Below are 19963 nucleotides of genomic sequence, written 5' to 3'. Positions count from 1 at the left end.
CATTCATCTCTCCTGTCCATCTTGTCTATCACCCTCCTTAAGCCGTCCACATCTCTTTGAGCCACTACAGCAGCCCCCTAACTCCTTTCCATCTACCCAGCAGCCAGAGCGATCCTTTTAAAATTAGAAAGCTGTTCCTTATCAACACACACACACACACACACACACACAAAACCCTTATCATGGCCTGTAAGGCTCAGATCTGAGGCCAGGATCTTTCCAGCCTCTAGTTCTCACACTTTCCACGGGGCCCACTGCTGTGTATTTGCCATGGTTTGCTTTCGGGTCCCTGAACTGCTGCCTGGAAATCTGTTGCCTTGACCTCCTAGTGGGACTCTCAGAGTTCCTTAAGGGCCAGGACCCTGGCCAGGCCACTTCTGTATCCCCATTTGTAGAAGAGCACCTGGCATGTGGGGGGCCCCCAGCCAGCCCTTGTCGACAGGACCTGCTGACTGGCCCTTCTTACCTTTCAAGTCTCTGCGTGTGTACCGTTCCTCAGGGATGCCTCTCCTAACCCCACCTTTCCAAATTGACCTCCACCCTGTGGGCCTCAGTGACCTCACCCTCTTGTTTATACCCCTGACTGCTCTTGTCATTATGTGTGTGAGTCTTTGCCTAATGTCTGTCTCCCCCACCAGACCAGAAGCTCCCATGAGAGCAAGAACATTGTGCTTTTTTTCCCCAGCACCGGTGCCTGGCTCACAGAAAGTTCTCAGATCTCTGTTAAATGAACGAACAGCATCTGACTGAATGGCATTCTGAGGGGAGCTCTTCTCTTTACCTGGGGCAACCCCGGGGAAAATGCTAGAAATCAGCCCTGAACTGGAGTATGATCTGCAGAATCATGGCGCCCTCACAGTTGGCTATGTCCCAATCCCTACACTGTGTGCATTCGTTAGCTTACATGGGAAAAGGACTTCCCAGATGGGATTTGGTTAAAGATCTTGAGATGGAAAGATCCTCCTGTACTCTCCTGGCAGGGCCTTATGACAAGGAGGTTCAGAGTCCACGAAGGCAGTGTGACAAGAGCTGAGGTCAGAGAGAGAAAGAGAGTTGAAGATGCTGCTGTTTCTGAAGACGAAGAGGCCCCAAGTCAATGACTGTGGGCGGCTTCGAGAGGCTCAGAAAGGCAAGGAAACGGAATCTCCCCTGAGCTTCCAGAAGGAACGCAGCCCTACCATCACCTTGATTTTAGGACTTGTGACCTACGGAACTGTAGGATGATAAGTTTGTGTTGAGCACACTCATTGGCGGTAATTTGCTACAGCAGCAGTAGAAACCTAACACACAGAGGGACTGGAGCTTTGGTTTGAACAAGTGGAAGATGAGAGTGCCCACCTCTCCCGCTCAGAAGCCTTAGATTGCCCACCCATAAACCATCCCGTTTCTGTACTCCTACAGCCCGTTTCATGCAATCTTTCCTACTTTCTTTCCCTTTAATTCTACCACTGGGGCAAAGAAGCCTGTGCCTCTGTTCTTGAGTATAGCTTCAGAGATGAGGGGAACACGGACCTGGAGATAGGGGTTCTCCATGTCGGACAAGGATTCCCACCTCTCGCTGTGAAGAGGTGTCACTGAGCTGTTTTTTCATGGCCCAGCCTAAGGCCCCTTGGCAGTGAACATCTCTAATTTAGAATTAGACTCTCTAGGGGCCTGGGTGGCTCAGTCGATTAAGCATCCGACTGCGGCTCGGGTCATGATTGTGAGGTTTGTGAGTTCGAGCCCCTTTTCGGGCGGATTCTGTGTCTCTGTCTCTGTCTGCCCCTCCCTTGCTCATACTCTACCTCTCAAAACAAACATTAAAAAAAATTTTTAGAATTAGACTCTCTAGATCTCTGTGTGGTTTTGGAAAAACACATTCTGAAAAAAGAGAACACCTTGGACCACTTCCTTGGGAAGAATGCGCCTGACCAGAAAATGTCATTTAGAGTTTTAGGGCTTCGTGGACCTGTAAGGTCAGCTTGCTCAAAGCATTGTGTGTGTGTGTGTGTGTGTGTGTGTGTGTGTGTGTGTGTGTCTGTGTCTGTTTGGGAGTGTGAGAATCTCTTTTTATATCAAGATGCAGGAGTCCATGGAGGTCAGGAAGGAGTAATACTGTAAGACAGGGTTCTTTGTCAAGCTAAAGGGTTTGGACTTAATCCTATAGTGAGGACACCAGGAACCCATTAGAGGGTTTTGCACAAGGTGGCGACATGATGAGATCTGTACTTTTGACAAAATTCACTCTGGCATTGTCTATATTGGCTCTAATCCCGTAATTAGTTCATCGGAACACCTTGGAGGAGAAAGTGCCGTTGGCATGAAATGTTTTCATACTTCCTTTTCAAGCCACTGATAACAGATGGCACGTTAAGTGATCCGGTTTCATAGACAATGTGCTGGAGGAAGCAGTCTCCCGTAACCAGTGTCATGTCAGTTAAATCTTACTGTCGTCAGGATCATTGCTTCCCTGATGGTGGGTTTCCATAGATGTTGTCAGATTGTTACTTACCACCATGATTATCTCATCGTGGGAGGACTTTCCGGCTTCAGTCAGATCAGATCGTCTCCAGCAGAAAAATTCAGGCTCGTAAGATAGTGGAAGATGGTGGAGTGCTGAACCAGGCGCCTTCAGAGACCAGAGCATCATTCCTGGCTCTCCCACACCCTAGCCAAGGGACTTAGACCCGGTTAATTTCCCAGACCCACGCTGTCTTTAGCTGTCAAATGGGCTTTATAAGCCCTCCCTACCTGCAAAACAGTCGTGAGGATCAAACATTAAAAGATAGCACTTTGAAAACCCAAACCTATCACACAAACCCAGAGCTGACATTCGTTTTCCCCTTAGGATTCTCGTCAGCCCTGCGCAAGGGTGGGTTAGGAAAGAGGAGCTATGGAAGTGTCAGTGGTTTGCTTTTGCGGTCTTCTGTGGTTCTTTTTTCTGACTATGCAAAGCTTTAGAGGTTGTTCTAGTATCCAGGCAACGTGTTGCCTCCACTTAGCCCATGCAAAGTCCTGAATTAAAAATAGGCTCTGTTTCGCTGTGTTCCGAAATCGAGAGCTACATGTTCTAAAGGAGTCAAAGGTCCCTGGTGGAGCTCGAAGGGAAGATGGTCATGTCCTAGCGCTGTGAGAGCATCAGCCAAGTCCTACAGAGAAAACCGGAGAGGCTGAGTGTGTGTGGAGCCACGGACTTGTTACTGGGTCGCTGGTCTGTTGGCTGGAATCCCGAAGGACTGAAGAAGGGCTTATGGTGTGCAGTTTGCAGGGAAGGAATGTGCTGGTTGTCCAAGAGGAACCACTAGCCCTATACGCGGGTTCTTTGTCACCATCATGGTTTACTAATCTGCTAACCAGAGACACTCCTCGTAGCATTTCCGTTTTACAGTTTTAAAGCCCATCTTACGAGTGGCCGTGTTAGAAAATACGACAGCACGGCCCATCCGCCTGCCGTGACTGCTGCCCGCTGGGAGAACTTGAGGTACTGGGTGGCGCCTTTACTGCTGGTGACTCAAGAAACCACATGCCCCAGTGAACACAGACATTCCCAGGAAGTGGGCAAGATGCTTTTTAATTCTCTACAAATGCATGGGTGCCAAAGCATCGGATGTTACATGGAGGTGGGGAGAAGGAAACCTCAAGACCTCATCCCTCCCTTGGCAGCAAAATACCACACACACCCCCACCACCATTGCTGGTGGTGACATTAACAAGTGACACTGACCCGTATTCATACTGGTTTACCAAGCGGTTTACAGCTTTTCTTAGGTTGACTCATGGTTGGGTGTGATGAGAAGCAAATAAAATATTTCAGCCCTGGCTTATTAAAAGGAATGGATTCCACAGAACTCCTTCCTCTGCTGAGGTCAAACAGCTAGACTTAAGAGGGAACTTCAGACTTGCATCCCAGGCTCATTTTGGGAGTGGGGATGGGGGATGAAAAAACAGATGTGGAAGCATCGTGGGCTTTGCAGCCAGAGTGCCATATGCTAGCGATGGGAGTGGGACGAGTCACTTAACCTCGCTGCGCCTTAAATCCCCACCTGTAAAAAGGGCAAAATCAGGGATTTTGACCTGATAGGTGACGGTGTAGTTGCTTATAACTTGGACTCCCCACATGTGAGTTCCACTTGCACCTCGTCACTAGCTGTGTGAGGATAAAAGCACTCAGAACAGTGCCTACCACTCAGTGAATGCTCCGTACGTCTGCGCTGCGATTACGACAGATTGTCATTACGATTATTATCATTGTGCATCAAGTACCAGGAGCGAAGTGTGGATCGAAAAAATACGAACTTCTGTTACCATTTCTGTTATGTCTCCCATCAGAGCGCTTGAATTTTAAGGAGGCAGAAAGGAAGGTAATAGCATCACAAGTCTGTTTTTTGGTTTAACTAAACAGACGTCAACAGAGCCCTTTCCCAAATCTTATTCCTTGGAGGATTCAAAATTTACTCTCATGCCATCGGAGAAAGATTTGTCCAGTGTTCCTTAGAGCAAGAGCGAATTCTTGAGCCTCACCCCAGACCTTCAGAATCAGAAAGTCTGGAGATGCAACCCATCGGTCTGCTCTTGATTTTGGCTTGGGTTGGCCATGCCCATTGTCTGTTTTTTTAAGACTGTTTTTTTTTTAGAGTAGTTGTAGGTTAACAGAAGCATTGAGAAGGTTCAGCGATTTCCCACATGCTCGCTGCCTCCCACTATCAACATCCTCCCCCACAGGGTTGGGTTTGTTACAATGGATGAACCTACCTTATCACCCGGAGTCCATAGTTGACATCATGGCTCGCTCATTATGTGTGTTCTGTGGGCTTAGATACCTGTGTCACAGCATGTAGCCATCATTACAGTATCATAAAAGGTGTTTTCCCTGCCCCGAAAACCCTCTGTGTTCCCCCTGTCTTCTCCCAACCCCTGGCAACCGTTGCTGCTTTTCCTGTCTCTGCGGTTTTGCCTTCGTCTCTTTTAAGTATCTCCGTGATTCTCATGCTTCCTAAAGTTTGAAAACACCAGGTATAGACTTCTGCTGCTTTGACCACCTTCTGTAGTTGGGGTTCGAGGAGGAGGGTGGTCAAGAAACCACTGGTTATACTCCCTCATCTATATGACAGGTGTCCCGGCCCCAGAAGGACTAGAGGACTGAATTAAGCAGAAATACCGAGAGTTCCGGGTAGCAGTCAGGGGTGGGGAGGGACGAGCGCTTTGAGAGCACAGGACTCTGTTGATAGTTCTGGAACAGAACATGTAGGGGTGTCGGGTCCTCTGGAAAGTGCTGATGTCATATCTTGGGCCATACTGCTCTGAGTGATGGATAGAAATGCCTTTTGAATTTGTGTGTGAGGTTAAAGTGAAGAAAATCCATTTCAGTCTTCCGAAGTCAGAGCTCTTGGTACAAAAGGTCACTGATGCCAGTTGGTGGCATTGCAGAACTCGGGGAGCGAGAATGAAAATAGCAAACTTTTTTGTTTTTGAAGCCTAGTTGCCCTGGGGGCTTGAGTCCCAGTCTTTCGCCATCTTGCTGCCCTGGAATCTTGAAGAGGCATGTGGAAGAAGAAAAACACCGAGCCACTCTCTCCTCCTCTAGGAAGGAGGGCAGGGAGTTGTGCTCAGACTAGGGGGGATATCATATTTGCAGTGGAGTGAACAAGCCACCAAATGATGACTCCCTGGGGAAGGTTCGTAGAGTTGTAGAGTGGAAGTGACTGAGCAGCTCGGATCGATCCTGGCCTCCGGTTTGATCCTTGATCCTCAGATTTCCTGAATCGTGGAGATAATCCCTTCTTAAAGGCTTCAAAACTGGCTGTATGCATACAGCTCGCAGATGCTTTAAACCTATTTGGATGCCGTTCTGTGATCACAAGCAAAGGACATACAGAACCAAGCTAGGTCGTATATCCTTTCCACCCCACCCCCAACACTGGTGTCCTCTAGCCAAAGTGCCGTGATCCACAGTCACCTGAGGTTGAACCCCAGACAAACCACTGCAAGCACAGGGCTAGGTCCCCAGTAATCACTTGGTGACTTCACCTGAAATGGCCACACTTGCACAAACATTGAGAAGCATGCCTTCTGGGGCGCCTGGCTGGCTGGCTGTTAAGCGCCCAACTTCAGCTCAGGTCATGATCTCGCGGTCCGTGAGTTCGAGCCCCGCGTCGGGCTTGGTGCTGACAGCTCGGAGCCTGGAGCCTGCTTTGGATTCTGTGTCTCCCTCTCATTCTGCCCCTCTCCCTCTCTCTCCCAAAAATAAACAAACATTTAAAAGATTAAAAAAAAAAGAGCATGCCTTCTAATTTTCCTAAATTGAGTTACTTTGCTATTTCTCCTATTTTATTGGCTAAAACCACACACACACACACACACACACACACACACACACACACGTATGTGTATGTATGTGTACACATATATGTATATACATTATTCCCCATTAATGTATATACATTATTCCTACACAGGTCAGTGTAGGAAATTGTGATTGTGGATTCATGGCAAAACTAGTAAGCAATTTCCAAATTAAATTTTATCCAAAGACTCAAATTACTTTTTGCTGTCTCATTTCTTGTGAAGATAAAGTACTCCTCTTGAGGGGGCCACCTGCGTGGCTCAGTGGGTTGAGCATCCAACTCTTGGTTTTGGCTTAGACCATGATCCCAGGGTCAAGGGATCAAGCCCCGCATCCAGCTCTATGCTGAGCCTAGAGTCTGCTTGGGATTCTCTGTATCTTCCTCTGCCCCTCTCCCCCACTTGCGTGCATGCGCACGCTCTCTCACGCGCTCTCTCTCTCTCTCAAACTAGATAAGCAAATACACTTCCTGATCCATAGGTGTGTTATAGAACTTCAGATTTTTAAAAAATGTGACTATACCATTTCTTTTTAGGTACAAATTAGAATACCATGTGTTGAAAGCATCCTACCAAATTTCTAAGCTCTTACTAACAGAAAGGTGGAGATTTGGGACTGTAATTTGACCTTAGAAATATTTGTAGGAAATACTACCACAAGAATAATTTGATATCAAGAAGGGTCCTTAATAGGCTCACCGTCAAAAGAAGGAACCTGTCCTGTTTCCAAACCCAGCTTCCACACAGTTGAGGAACAGGAAAGAAAATCTAACCCCCTTTTCCTGTTTCTGCTGCTTGTGACCTTGAACAAGGCCCTGACTATTGAGGCTGACCCTGAGACCCTTGTTTTCTTTGCAGACTGCATCATCTGCTATCAAAGGTGCTATTCAGCTGGGGATAGGATACACCGTGGGTAATCTCACTTCCAAGCCGGATAGAGATGTTCTCATGCAAGACTTTTACGTGGTGGAAAGTGTGTTCCTACCCAGGTAAGAACATTTCTGTTTGTGAGGATTTCCATGCTAAAGAACCTTCCTGGTGGCCTCTCCATGTTGAAGACTTTCCTACCAGTGAATGGGTACATGCACGCGATGGGTCTTTAACAGGCCCAGAAGCAGCACCAAGGATTGTCACTTTCCCTTGTGCCACGTGGGTTGCGTTTATTTTTATAGGGAGACGGTAAGTAGGTTCTATGTACTGATGGTAACGCCTGGAAGATTGTATGAAGATTTGAGATTCGATGCGAGGGAGTGCAGTACTCAGAGAATGTCTGCGTTGCGTTAAAAAAAGAGGGCATCCGCTCTGGAAAACAGTGTGGAGGTTCCTCAAAAATTAAAAATAGATCTACCCTAAGACCCAGCAAAGTGCTGCTAGGAATTGACCCAAGGGATACAGGAGGGCTGATGCATAGGGGCACTTGTACCCCAATGTTTACAGCAGCACTTTCAACAATAGCCAAATGATGGAAAGAGCCTAAATGCCCATCAACTGATGAATGGATAAAGAAATTGTGGTTTATACACACAATGGAGTACTACGTGGCAATGAGAAAGAATGAAATCTGGCCCTTTGTAGCAACGTGGATGGAACTGCAGAGTGTGATGCTAAGTGAAATAAGCCATACAGAGAAAGACAGATACCATATGGTTTCACTCTTATGTGGATCCTGAGAAACTTAACAGGAACCCATGGGGGAGGGGAAGGAAAAAAAAGAGGTCAGAGTGGGAGAGAGCCAAAGCATAAGAGACTCTTAAAAACTGAGAACAAACTGAGGGTTGATGGGGGGGGGAGGGAGGGGAAGGTGGGTGATGGGTATTGAGGAGGGCACCTTTTGGGATGAGCACTGGGTGTTGTATGGAAACCAATTTGACAATAAACTTCATATATTGAAAAATAAATAAATAAATAAACAAACACACACATCTTCCAAAGTTTAAAAAAAAAAAGAAAAGAAAAAGAAAAAGAGGGCATCTGAGAAGCAACGGCTGATGCCAGGATTTTGCGGCCTGTCATTCACAAGACGGGCTGGGGGCCCGCAGTTGGGCCTCATATCTGGGTTCAGTCGCGTAGCTCTTCCTCCGTGAGGACTTCAACTTAGCTCTCCTCCAGAAAACTTAGGAGAATCCCGCCCGTTTGACACCGTAGGTGGTGTCAAAAACCCCCCGGTTGACCGTACAGGTCACCTCCAACTCGATCGTGTTTTGGGGGGGAAATCCGTTCAACAAATCAATCTGGGGCGGATGGTGGAGACAGTTGAGTATCTGTGTGAATACACGCGGTGCCACTGACCACTTACAGGTGGTTTACGTATTCTTTACCAAAAGAAAGCAAATAAGTTAAAATGTGTTAAGTCTCGTGCTAGCTTAGGATAGGAAGAGAAGTAATCGTTATTAAATTGGAAATGTCCCAGTGACTGCAACGGCCTAGCAAATAAAAACTCAGCTATTTGACTTGGGGGTGCAGGGCAGTCGCTTTGTCTTCGGGGCTCTGCGGATAAATGTGTAAGACACAGTTACATTTTAAAATATAAGTATTGCTCCCCAAACTAAGCCACTTTTGGTATCAGTTGTTACTTACTGGGCTCGGGTGAGAATGGCTGGGGAGAGCCTTTGACCCTCAGTGTCTTCGTTGCTTTATTTTTTTTTTAAGTCTTCAGGGAAATGGTACTTAAGTTCATCTCTACATCTAGTTGTCAACTGTCCCGAAATCAACCCATTAGGTGGTGAACCCAGACAGCCTAGTTTTGCTTTAAATGCTCTTGGTTGAAGAATACAGTAGACCTATCAGGAATTTTGAAGGCTGCTTCTCTAGGGCCCTGGGCAGCCACCAGAGCTAGTTTCCAGACAATGAGAACAGTGACAGGTGCTCCGTCTCTGCTGGTCTCTTCTACCCACCGTGTCCAATCAACAGAGCCAGCTTTGGACGGGCCCCGGGGAAAAGCGGGGCCCAAGCATATGGGCCCCAGACCAGCACCCTCAGGATCACGTTGAACTTTGTTAAAAATTCAGATTCTTGGGCTCCACCCACATCAACTGAATCAGGAACTTCGGGGATGGGCCCGAGAAATCTATTGAACCATCCTTCCAGGAGATTCTAGGCATATAATTGTTGGAGAACCACTGACCTCGCGTGTGACTTCCCACGTGACTGGGATGATCTTTCTCGTAACTATCAAATTTTGTTCTTGGAGTTCTTACGTGATTTTTGCAACTAATGTTAAACTCCAGATGACTTTTCAGCGAACACCTAAAATATCAAAATTACATCTGTGTCCCAAGTAAATTATGCGTGACACACTCTATGAGATACTTTACAACAAGGAGCATGTAACTAGGTTTTCATGAGCTCTTTCTTGGTGCCATGAATCCTTCTGTTCGTGGATGATTTATTAAAAGCATACTGTATCTTGATGATTAAGGCAAAACGAGGTCTCCTTTTTCTTCACGAGTAGAAAAGCCAACAGTGTCCATGCCTAGAATTTGTGTCTTTGACCTTCACCCTCTAGGCCACGGAGAAGCATCAGCCCCTGTGTGGCACCCATGTTGCTGGGGGAGGGGAGGCTTAGCTAATGACCCTATTGAGAGGAACCCACTGTCACTTAAAATGTATCATTTTAACATATATATAGCTTTTTAAGCGTCAGTGTGATAGGAAGCATTTGATGCAGACAAGAATTTCTTTTAGCAAATGCCATATTGTTTTTTTTTTTTAAATAACATACGCACTCTGGATGTGTTTCCATGAAAACAGAAGAAACGGATGTGGGTCTTGCCTCAGTTTCCTCATCTGGGCTGTTCGTTAATTTTGCCAAGGGACTGAGCCCAGCTCTTCTCAGTGGCGGTGGTATCGGCTCTTTTGGATAAGACAACACTTTGTGCCAGGGTACACGTGTTAGGATATTTGTCACCCCCGAGGCCTTGCCAGTAATATCTATCTCTTGGTTACTCTCGCAGCCACAAAGCTCCCACAGAGTGATGAGTCAATTCATTACCTTGGCCATGGCGACCGTTTCATGGATATAGACCCCCCGTGAAAATTAACAAACTGTACTTTAAGTCAGCTACACATCCGTAAAGCTGCCAGATAAAGTTTCCTCCCTGCCCATCCATAAACTCCCACACTTGCCTGGAGACAGGAGGAAGGGGGAGGAGGTGGGCAGGACTGTCTCTGACCGTCCAAGTCTTTGATGGCTCTCAAACGCAATGAATCTATCTGGATCATAGAGAAAACTCATTGCATTGGGTGTCTTGAGATGTTCTAAGTTACTGCCACTGTCTCCCTTAGCAACGAAATGTGTCATGTTTGTTTGTTTACTTATTTCAAAGTGGCTCACAGTTATTTTTAGATATTATATCCTGTTCCACACATCATTTCATTTTGTAGATGGAAAAAAAAAGCCTCTGGACTTGGGATTTGAAGGATGATAGAAAATCCCTTTCAACAGGGGCGACTGCGTGGCTCAGTCGGTTAAGCGTCCAACTCTGGCTCAGGTCATGATCTCATGGTTTGTGGGTTCGTGCCCCGTGTCGGGCTCTGTGCTGACAGCTCAGAGCCTGGATCCTGCTTCGGACTCTGTGTCTCCCTCTCTCTCTGCCCCTCCCCTGCTTGTGCTCTGTCTCTAAAAAATTCAGTAAAACGTTAAAAAAAATTGTTTTTAATCCCTTTCAACAATCTGGTCCCATGATCTTCCAAAGTCAGTGTAGATTAGTAAGAGAGCTATGACCACATCTTAATCTTTCGACCCCAGGTTCTGCAGTGCAATCAGAAACTCAAGGTTGTAAATAAAATGGCATGTGTAAAGGGACTAGGAAGAGAGAGGAGGAGGTTTTCTAATGTTTTGCCATGCAAACATGACCCTGACATGGCAAAAGGAAGCAAAATTGATGAGTGCCAGCCATGAACCACCCATAGTTTAACTGACATAACAGTTATATGATACAGCATATGGCATTAACTTATTGTTACTATCTTTAAACTTTACCAAAAAATCCATTTTACAGATGGAGTAACTGAGGCCCGGAGACAGGAAGTGTCTTAACCCAAAGCTATACAACCAATAAATGGTGATGTCAGGATTTGAACTCAGGGATGGCCGACTCTAAAGTTTGGTTTTTCCTTACACCGTGGCAAGAAAGCACAGTAACATTAGTTCCGCTTGTTTGAATCAGAGAAAGTACCCAGCTTACACCTTAGAAAGTTTTCCCTCCAGCCCCTTGACAAGCAGCTTTAATACTGTCCTCCGTTCCCCTTTAGGAGACGCCATCCCGGCTTTGTCTGCAATGGAAAATAGGGCTTGAAAGCTGGCAGTAAAAGTTTATATATCTTTCCATATTCAAGAGTAATCATCTACCCAAAGAATTTATAAAAGTCTCTTGCATTTTAATCTCCTCCCTCATAACATGGAGTTCAGTTTGGCGAACACAGATTGCTCTCTGTATGCACTCTTGGGGGTGGATGGGAATAGCCAAGGGACACCCTCATTGGGCAGAGAATTACCCAGAACTGCTGTGAGGGTGCGACATTTTTCTATGTGGCAGGCAAAAATAGAGGTCAGCAGTTCGTGTGAGCATTGCCAGATTTCAGTGCTAGATGTTAAGGTTTTGACAGATGAGGCAACTGCCTGCATTTCAAATAATACTGATGTAAACTCATCCAAGAACCCATCTCTCTCTACCATGGGTCAGCACACTCCAGCCCATGGGACAGACTTGGCTCCCTGCCCCTTTTTGTTAATAAAGTTGCCTTGGAACACAGCCACATCCATTCATTTACATATTGTCTGTTTTCCCACCACAGCAGGAGAGCTGAGTGGTTGCAACAGAGATTCTTTTTTTTTTTTTAATTTTTTTTAACGTTTATTCATTTTTTTAAAATTTTTTTTCAACATTTATTTATTTTTGGGACAGCGAGAGACAGAGCATGAACGGGGGAGGGGCAGAGAGAGAGGGAGACACAGAATCGGAAACAGGCTCCAGGCTCCGAGCCATCAGCCCAGAGCCTGACGCGGGGCTCGAACTCCCGGACCGCGAGATCGTGACCTGGCTGAAGTCGGACGCTTAACCGACTGTGCCACCCAGGCGCCCCAACGTTTATTCATTTTTGAGACAGAGAGAGACAGAGCATGAATGGGGGAGGGTCAGAGAGAGAGGGAGACACAGAATCCAAAACAGGCTTCAGGCTCTGAGCAGTCAGCACAGAGCCCGACGTGGGGCTCGAACTCACGGACCGTGAGATCATGACCTGAGCCGAAGTCGGAGGCTTAACCGACCAAGCCACCCAGGCGCCCCACAACAGAGATTCTTAAAGGATTGCCAGCCCCTCGTCGGTACAGACATTTTCTAGCCCGTCTTCTGTGTGGGTGGATAACACACAAATCATCAAAGAGGATGCGTGGCTGTTTCTGGACAAGCCAACCAGGATGATGTCCTTCCAAGTCAAAACTCTTCAAATATTCGTTCAACGTTTATGGGGTAGGGACGGGGAGATACCGATTTCCTACTCATAAAAGGCGCATACCTCTTCCTTTAGTTCCAGATAAAAGGTTTATTGTGTGTAGTGATTGTTATATAACATTGTAACTTACTTGAAATTGCCTTCAAACACGATTTCCCAGGATGGTACCAACTACTTAGGAAGTTCAGCATATAGACAGTGATATCTTGTGTTCCAAGTACATGACAGCCCAGGATGCAGTATTTGGTTGTGGAATTTAAGCTGCTTCCATCTGCTGATTTTTAAAGATTGGCTGTTAGCTGGCTGGCCTTAAAAGATGGTGTGGCCTTCTGGGTGTCTCAGTCGGCTAAACGTCCGACTTCGGCTCGGGTCATGATCTCACGGTTCGCGAGTTCAAGCCCCGCGTCGGGCTCTGTGCTGACAGCTCGGAGCCTGGAGCCTGCTTCGGAGTCTGTCTCTCCCTCTCTGTCTATACCTCCCATACTTGGGCTCTGTCTCTGTCTCTCTCTCAAAAAATAAATAAAACACTTTAAAAACGTTTATTAAAAAACATTACTTCCGAATGTGTCTGTGATGATTTCTCCGCAGGAAATTTGCATTCAAATCACTAGACTGACCCAGAATCACTTCATCAGTTTCATGTGGGCCCACATGGAACCGAAAGGTAGAGGAAGGGCAAATTCGCTCCCTGCCGGAGCTGGACACGCACCTTGCCCTGCCTGCAGACGTTAGCACTTCTGCTTGGGCCTTCTGGCTCGGGCCAGGACTTCCATTGGCTCACCTGGTTCTCAGACCTTCAAGGTTGAGCTGGAACTGCTCTACCAGCTTTCCTGGGCCTCCGGCTTACAGGTGGCAGATGGTGGGACTTCTCCCCCTCCATAATCACGTGGATGAGGCTGTCCCCCAGGAGCTGCTGGCCGACTCCTTTTGCCAACAGCCTCCAAACCCCCTACTGTCAGTTACAGCTTGAAATCAGCAAATCCACCCGAAATAAAACGCTGCCTCGGAAACAGCAGAGCTCTAGCTCTCGGCTCCCAAACTGGAGCCCCCTTATGTGTCCTGCCGATGCCAAGTTAGTTTCACCTTATTTCTTAGCATCAACCCTCTCCTCCCAGTGCCACCCAAAATAGTGCGTATCAGGCTGTGGAACCATGTACAGGAAGCTAGAGTGTTCCCAGCGCATCCAGCTGAGAATGTTCTTGTGGCCCATCAAGCTTCCGTAAGTAGGATTCTGCCCCCCATGACCCCACAGTGTGAGGTCCTCCTGGAGAAGAAGAGCTGGTGTATTTGGGCAGGGGCTACTCGGAAGCCTGCAACTGAATCGTGAAAAGGAGGACTTACCCTAGCAACGTCAAGTTTAAGTTAAAGCGTACCTATCTGCCTATGACTTTCCCACGGCTCTGGTGTGAATCTAATGTCCTCATCTTGTTTGTTCCTGACCAGCTTAGGCCATTACTTTCCCTCCCTGGACTTTTTTTTTTTTTTTTTACCTGCTAAGTGGGAAACGCCAGGTAGTGGCTAATGCTTCCTTCAGACTTCAACATTGTATAATTCTAAACGTCCATTGCCACTAAGAAATACGTTTTTGTAAATTTGTTTAATGTGTATCTTTGAGAACAGGGAGAGACAGAGCACCAGCACGGGAGGGGGAGAGAGAGAGGGAGACACAGAGTCCGAAGCAGGCTCCAGGCTCTGAGCTGTCAGCACAGAGCCTGACACGGTGCTCGAACCCATGAACCGTGAGATCAGGACCTGAGCCAGAGTCGGACGCTTCACCGACTGAGCCACTCAGGCATCCTGAGAAATACATATTTTTAGATTTAATAAGAGCAGTGGTGGGGCGCCTGGGTGGCTCAGTCGGTGGAGCAACCAACTCTTGGTCTCAGCTCAGGTCATGATCTCACAGTTGTGAGATTCTCGCTTAAGATTCTCTCACAGTCTTGGTCCCCCAACTGCATAAGAATAAGCCATTTGAAGAAAAACACCAAGGAGTAGAACACGGGGGTTTTATCTTACTGTGTGAACATTGAAGCTAATGTCATGCATTCTAATGGAATTAATGACTTTGATTGCATGAGCTACCAGGGACAGAAGAGGGTGGAAGAAATAAGAAACTAGCAACACTCTCAGCCCCCTGAAAGCAGCCCAATTCGGAACCCAAGGATCTGTATTTGCTTTTACTTGTTTGCAAGGGGGCAGAGGCATGTCAGTGGTCACTTTGAGCCTCTTTGATTTTCTCTCTTATTTCTGCCCAGCCAGCATTTTCAAGTTACTCCATGTCCTAGGAGTTCCAGAATTATTCCTCTTGACAATCCCATAGGACCTGGAACCGAGTACATGTCCCCTGAGACGTCTCAAAATACGGACTGAGGAAATGTTCGGATGCGATGTCCAGGCAGCCCATGTGCATTGTGAATATTCAACTATTCTCGCTTCAGGAAACAGCAACTGTTGAGATGAGTAGGTGATTTGGGGCCGTTTCACACACCGAGCTGATGCAGAGGTGACGGCTCTTATCCCGGGCAGTCCTGGTCCCTGCACCACTGCCCTGAAGGGCAAGCCTTGCTGCTGCCTTAGTGCAAGCTTCACCTCTACAGATGAGATGTATTATCTGATGTCAAGCCCTGACAATACAAGCCAACTACTTCCGCTGGAAGTCACCAGAAGAAGCAGTCATCTGTGACCACGCGAGAAGAAGAACTGGCCGTAGTGGATATATTGAATAGATAATCTCCTAAATAGCTTTCAAGGGTGATTTTTGACGATGATGGGTTTTTTTTTAACTAATTAATTTTGAAATTCCAGTGTAATTAGCATACAGTGTTATGCTGATTTCAGGGGTACAATATAGTGATTCAGTAATTCTATGCATTAGTCAGTGCTCATCAGGATAAGTGTACTTTTTAATCCCCATCACCTATTTCACCCCTGCCCCCACCTGCTTCCCCCTCGGGAGACCATCAGTTGTCTATAATGAAGAGTCTGTTTCTTGGTTTGTCTCTTTTCTTTGTTCGTTTGTTTTGTTTCTTCAATTCCACATAATGAGTGAAATCATACGGTATTTGTGATTCTCTGACTTCTTCACTTAGCATAATACTCTCTAGATCCATTCACATTGTTGCAAATGGCAACATTTCATTCTTTTTATGGCTGTTATATTCCATCGTATCTGTCTATATCTCTAGACTGTAGTGATTTTTCTTTTTTTTTTTTTTTTACCGTACCTGGTGAGTTTTGAACCTAACCTTCAGGTGAGAATCAACTTTACTATTTTACCGTTTGTCTTAAAAACTCACTGTTTTATTCAGAAACTACTTACTGTCAGTGATGTGCTGGGTACCGATACAAAAATCTGTACAAAAATCTGGCTACCATGGACACAGTTAAACTATTGTAGGTTCCAAGTGTTTGTTGCATGCTGAAAGCGTTTTTCTTTGCACAGGCTTACTCGTATCCATAAAAATTAGACCATGACAGAGTTGCCTTAGAGCCTCAGTGACCCACTTAGAATGTGGTAAAGAGAGATCTTGAACCTCTCTACAAAATTGTATTAATCTACTGAATTGTTCTCATTTTTCACAATGAAAACTTTTAAGTACAGGTGGGTTAGGTGGCTTGTCGGATGTTGGGTAAGATATAGTTGTAGTCAAAGACTAAAATGAATGGTGAACATCAAAATTCAGGCTAGTGGATGCCTCTAAGGAGAAAGAGAGTTTTATGATTAATAAAAAGTATAGAAGGCAGTTCAACTATACAGATAATATTTTATTTCTCAAGCAGCATTTTAGATTCATGAGTATTCACTGGTTTATTTCTTTATACCTTTTATGTGTCATAAATATTGCACAAAAATTTTCAAAGATGAACCCAGAAGAGGGGGGAGAAAAGATAATGATGTCTCTGGGAATGCACATCAGGGTTTTAAAATCGCTAAAATATTTAAGGTCTCTTTTCCTATAAATATGGGTGTAAGAAATAGTTCAGATTCAGGACTCCCCCATTTCCATTGTGGTGATTTTGTGAGTGACATTTTTAAAACCATTTCACTTATTCCTAGTTTAAAATCTTTATCCAATGTTTATGGTCAAAAAAAATGCATTTTTCAAATCATTCCATGCACTAAGCCCTGAATCTTCTACCTAAAGCATCACAACTGGTTTCACTGGGGACGATGGAAAAATCACAGGAGGAAAGTCACAGGCACAGGGGGATGATGAAGAATTTTCAGGCTGAAGACACACTGGGATTGGCAGGGAATATGGGCTTGGAGTGGCCCCTGCTGACTTAGCATCTGGTTTGACCTGATGGCCATTGCCCTTGGACATGAGCTTAGAGAGACCCTCAATTGGGGCATGTTTTTCTAACAGGGAAACTGGCCCGGGACTAGGAGAACTACAATTTGAAGTCAAAATTGTCTTTGCTAATTCTCTCTCTCTCTCTCTGTCTCTTTCTCTCTCTCGCTTTTTTTTTTTAATATTTTAACTGCAGTGAAGGGAGCAATCTGACCCCAGCACATCATTACCCAGACTTCAGATTTAAGACCTATGCTCCACTGGCATTCCGATATTTCAGAGAACTTTTTGGTATCAAGCCTGATGATTACTTGGTAAGAACCTGTCGTTTTCCTTCCTTCTTCAGAAACGTGTGATCTAAACATTTGTCTCATAGCAACAGCGACAAGTCGTGTGTGTCTCTTATAATGCTCTGGAGCCTCGTAAAAGGTCCAAGTTTTATAATGATGATAAATTGAGCTTCAGGCAATATGATTTGACTCTGCAGCCCTTACTGATAACTACAGAATCTGCTATGGTAATTGATATTTAAATAACTGTGGTGTTGGTTGCTACGTCAGATTATTATTCTAACAGATATAATTAGTTACAAATACTCCTGTGAATTTTGCTGATTGCATTGTACTTGAAAGCCTTCCTGTTTTAATTGCCTTATTTATTCCATTCATCTCAAACCTGCCTTGGCCTGCAACCGTATTCACCTTGACCTACAATTTGAACAGCATTTTAAAGATGCTGGATAGGCTTGTTCTCAACATCTTTTGATGCAAGCTCTTTTTAAACGTATTTTTATTTGGCGCAAGGGCATATCTTATCCTTAGAATTGTCGTTTCTGTCCATCATCTTTCTGGCACGCAGCAGGTGTAACACAACAGCTTTTTTGTGAGGTAGTCTGATCTGACCTCCTGCTCGAGGAACCCGGAACTTCCTTTTTGTTTCAAGAGAAAAATGGTTTATTTCATAATTTGATCACTGTTAACACCCTGGGGCTCTTCACAATCGGTTTTCAAGAAGCTGTAGGAAGGATGCCATCAAATATTTATTGTTCGTCCTTTTCTGAATGATCTTAATAAGACTTGAGCCAGATCCTGGAATAAAGCTTTGCACAGGAAGTATAGCAACATTTATCACTGGGAACAGAGACTATCGAAACTGCATTGTATAATTTGGCTGAGGTGCACATAATAAAATTCAAAGCTCATTCTCTTCTGGGCCGATGAAAACCTGCGCGTGACCCTCTTCTTTTTTTTTTTTTTTCAGCTTTTATTGTAACTCCAGTTAACGTGCAGTGTTACATTAGTTTCACGTGTATAATATGGTGATTCACCACTTGCATACATCACCTGCGGCCAGCACAGCAGGTGCACTCCTTAATCCCCATCACCTGCTTCACCCACCCCCCCCCACCCCCACCCCCACCCCCACCCCTTTCCCCTCAGGTATGACTCTCTTCTTTAGTTGAGCCCTAAGAAACTCATATGACTTCTGCTCAGTGAGATGATACTGGCTCCTCAAGGCACATTACCAAGACTTCACAGGGCAGTGGGAACTGAGTAGAAAGTCCCTGGGCAGTCCTGATCCCCTTAAATGTGTCCATCCAGGTAGCTTTCTGCCTCGCCACGCCCCTTGAGCTGTGATGTCAGGTGTCTCTACCCAGCACTACCAAACCTGCCCTCCCCAGCTGCTCCAGTGCACGAACCCACGAGTGTTGGGGGTGGGGGGGTACTAGAGAAGATTCTTTGGTTTCTGACCATTCTCTCATTACTGAGTGTCACTGTCATTCAGGAAACATGTTGATGGAACTCAGTGGGGTCTTGATGCTGTTTTATTGAAAATGAGATTGTGCTCTCATCTGCCACACGTTAGAAATCAGTTGGGTTCTCCTTCTGAATTTCCTTGAGCTTCTGCTAACCGAGGAGATGGCATTTGCTTGCATTTCATAGCACAGATCCCGTCATTGTGATGAGATGGCCAGCTGCCTCCCCTTCATCTGTAGGTCTGTCTTTGGCCCTCCTGGGGCCACTGAGCTACAGGTTGGGAAGGCAATTTTCGCACTCATTCTGTCCGGCAAAAGGGCTTTCTTGGGGGAAGGCCTTTTTCTGATCAACGGGGCCCACGGCTTACAGAGTTTCCTAGTGCGCCTTTAAGCTGGCAAAGTTACTTTCATCACGGGGTTCGAGTGTGTACAAAGGAGCCCAGGAGACTAAGCTGATGGCTTTGCAGAGCAGAAGTCTTCCTTCATGGAGCTGGCAAAAGGTAGCTTAATCGATCATCGGAAACTTCAAACGCTTAGGCCACAAAAATACTTTGCCACCGATTATAGGGAAATTTGAAAGTTAGAAGCCATGACCCTCAGAGAACTTAGAATCCAACTGGCAAGATGACTTTATGTGGGCGAAACATCAGTTCTACCAGACAGCAAATAAAAAGACTAGAGGGAAATAGCAAACAGTCCAGGATTTCAGAGGAGGGAGGGGGTCTCTCTCTGTCACATGGAGGATTAGGAGGGCGTGAAATGGTTTAGCTCTAGTGACCTAGAAATTGGAAGGGATTTGTGTCGGAGGGAAAGAAGGGAAGTTGACTGCACACTTGATGATGTTGAGCAGTAATGTTTTTGGTGGGATGATGGTATTGGGGGTTCAGTTTCAAAAGAGGAGTCTTTGTCTTTTAGAGATGCATGCCGGAGTCTCTCTGGAGGAAATGAGTTGATGTCTGGGATTCGCTTCGAGAGACTATGAGGGAAGCAGGCAGAGGAGTGATGGGGGTATAGTGGAAACAAGATTGGCCATGAGTTGATAATTGCAGAAGCCAGAAGAGAAGCATATGGATATTAATTACACAATTCTCTTTGCTTGTATGCAGGTTTGAAATTTTCCGTAATGAGAAGTTGGGGGGAG

General features: G+C 45.7%; 1 protein-coding gene across 4 annotated transcripts in view; it reads left to right on the top strand.

The window, feature by feature from the left end:
• PIP5K1B (phosphatidylinositol-4-phosphate 5-kinase type 1 beta) overlaps positions 1–19963 on the top strand; it is a 314990-nt gene that overhangs the window by 167661 nt on the left and 127366 nt on the right. For all 4 annotated transcript variants that reach the window (XM_047829493.1, XM_047829491.1, XM_047829492.1 and 1 more), the window contains 2 exons: positions 7180–7310; positions 17263–17380. In XM_047829493.1, the coding sequence (XP_047685449.1) occupies positions 7180–7310; positions 17263–17380 (249 nt within the window). The remainder of the gene's footprint in view (positions 1–7179; positions 7311–17262; positions 17381–19963) is intronic.

This window comes from Prionailurus viverrinus, chromosome D4, assembly GCF_022837055.1.
Source record: "Prionailurus viverrinus isolate Anna chromosome D4, UM_Priviv_1.0, whole genome shotgun sequence".
In the NCBI taxonomy this organism is placed as follows: domain Eukaryota; kingdom Metazoa; phylum Chordata; class Mammalia; order Carnivora; family Felidae; genus Prionailurus; species Prionailurus viverrinus.
This window is presented reverse-complemented; position numbering and strand designations above follow the sequence as displayed.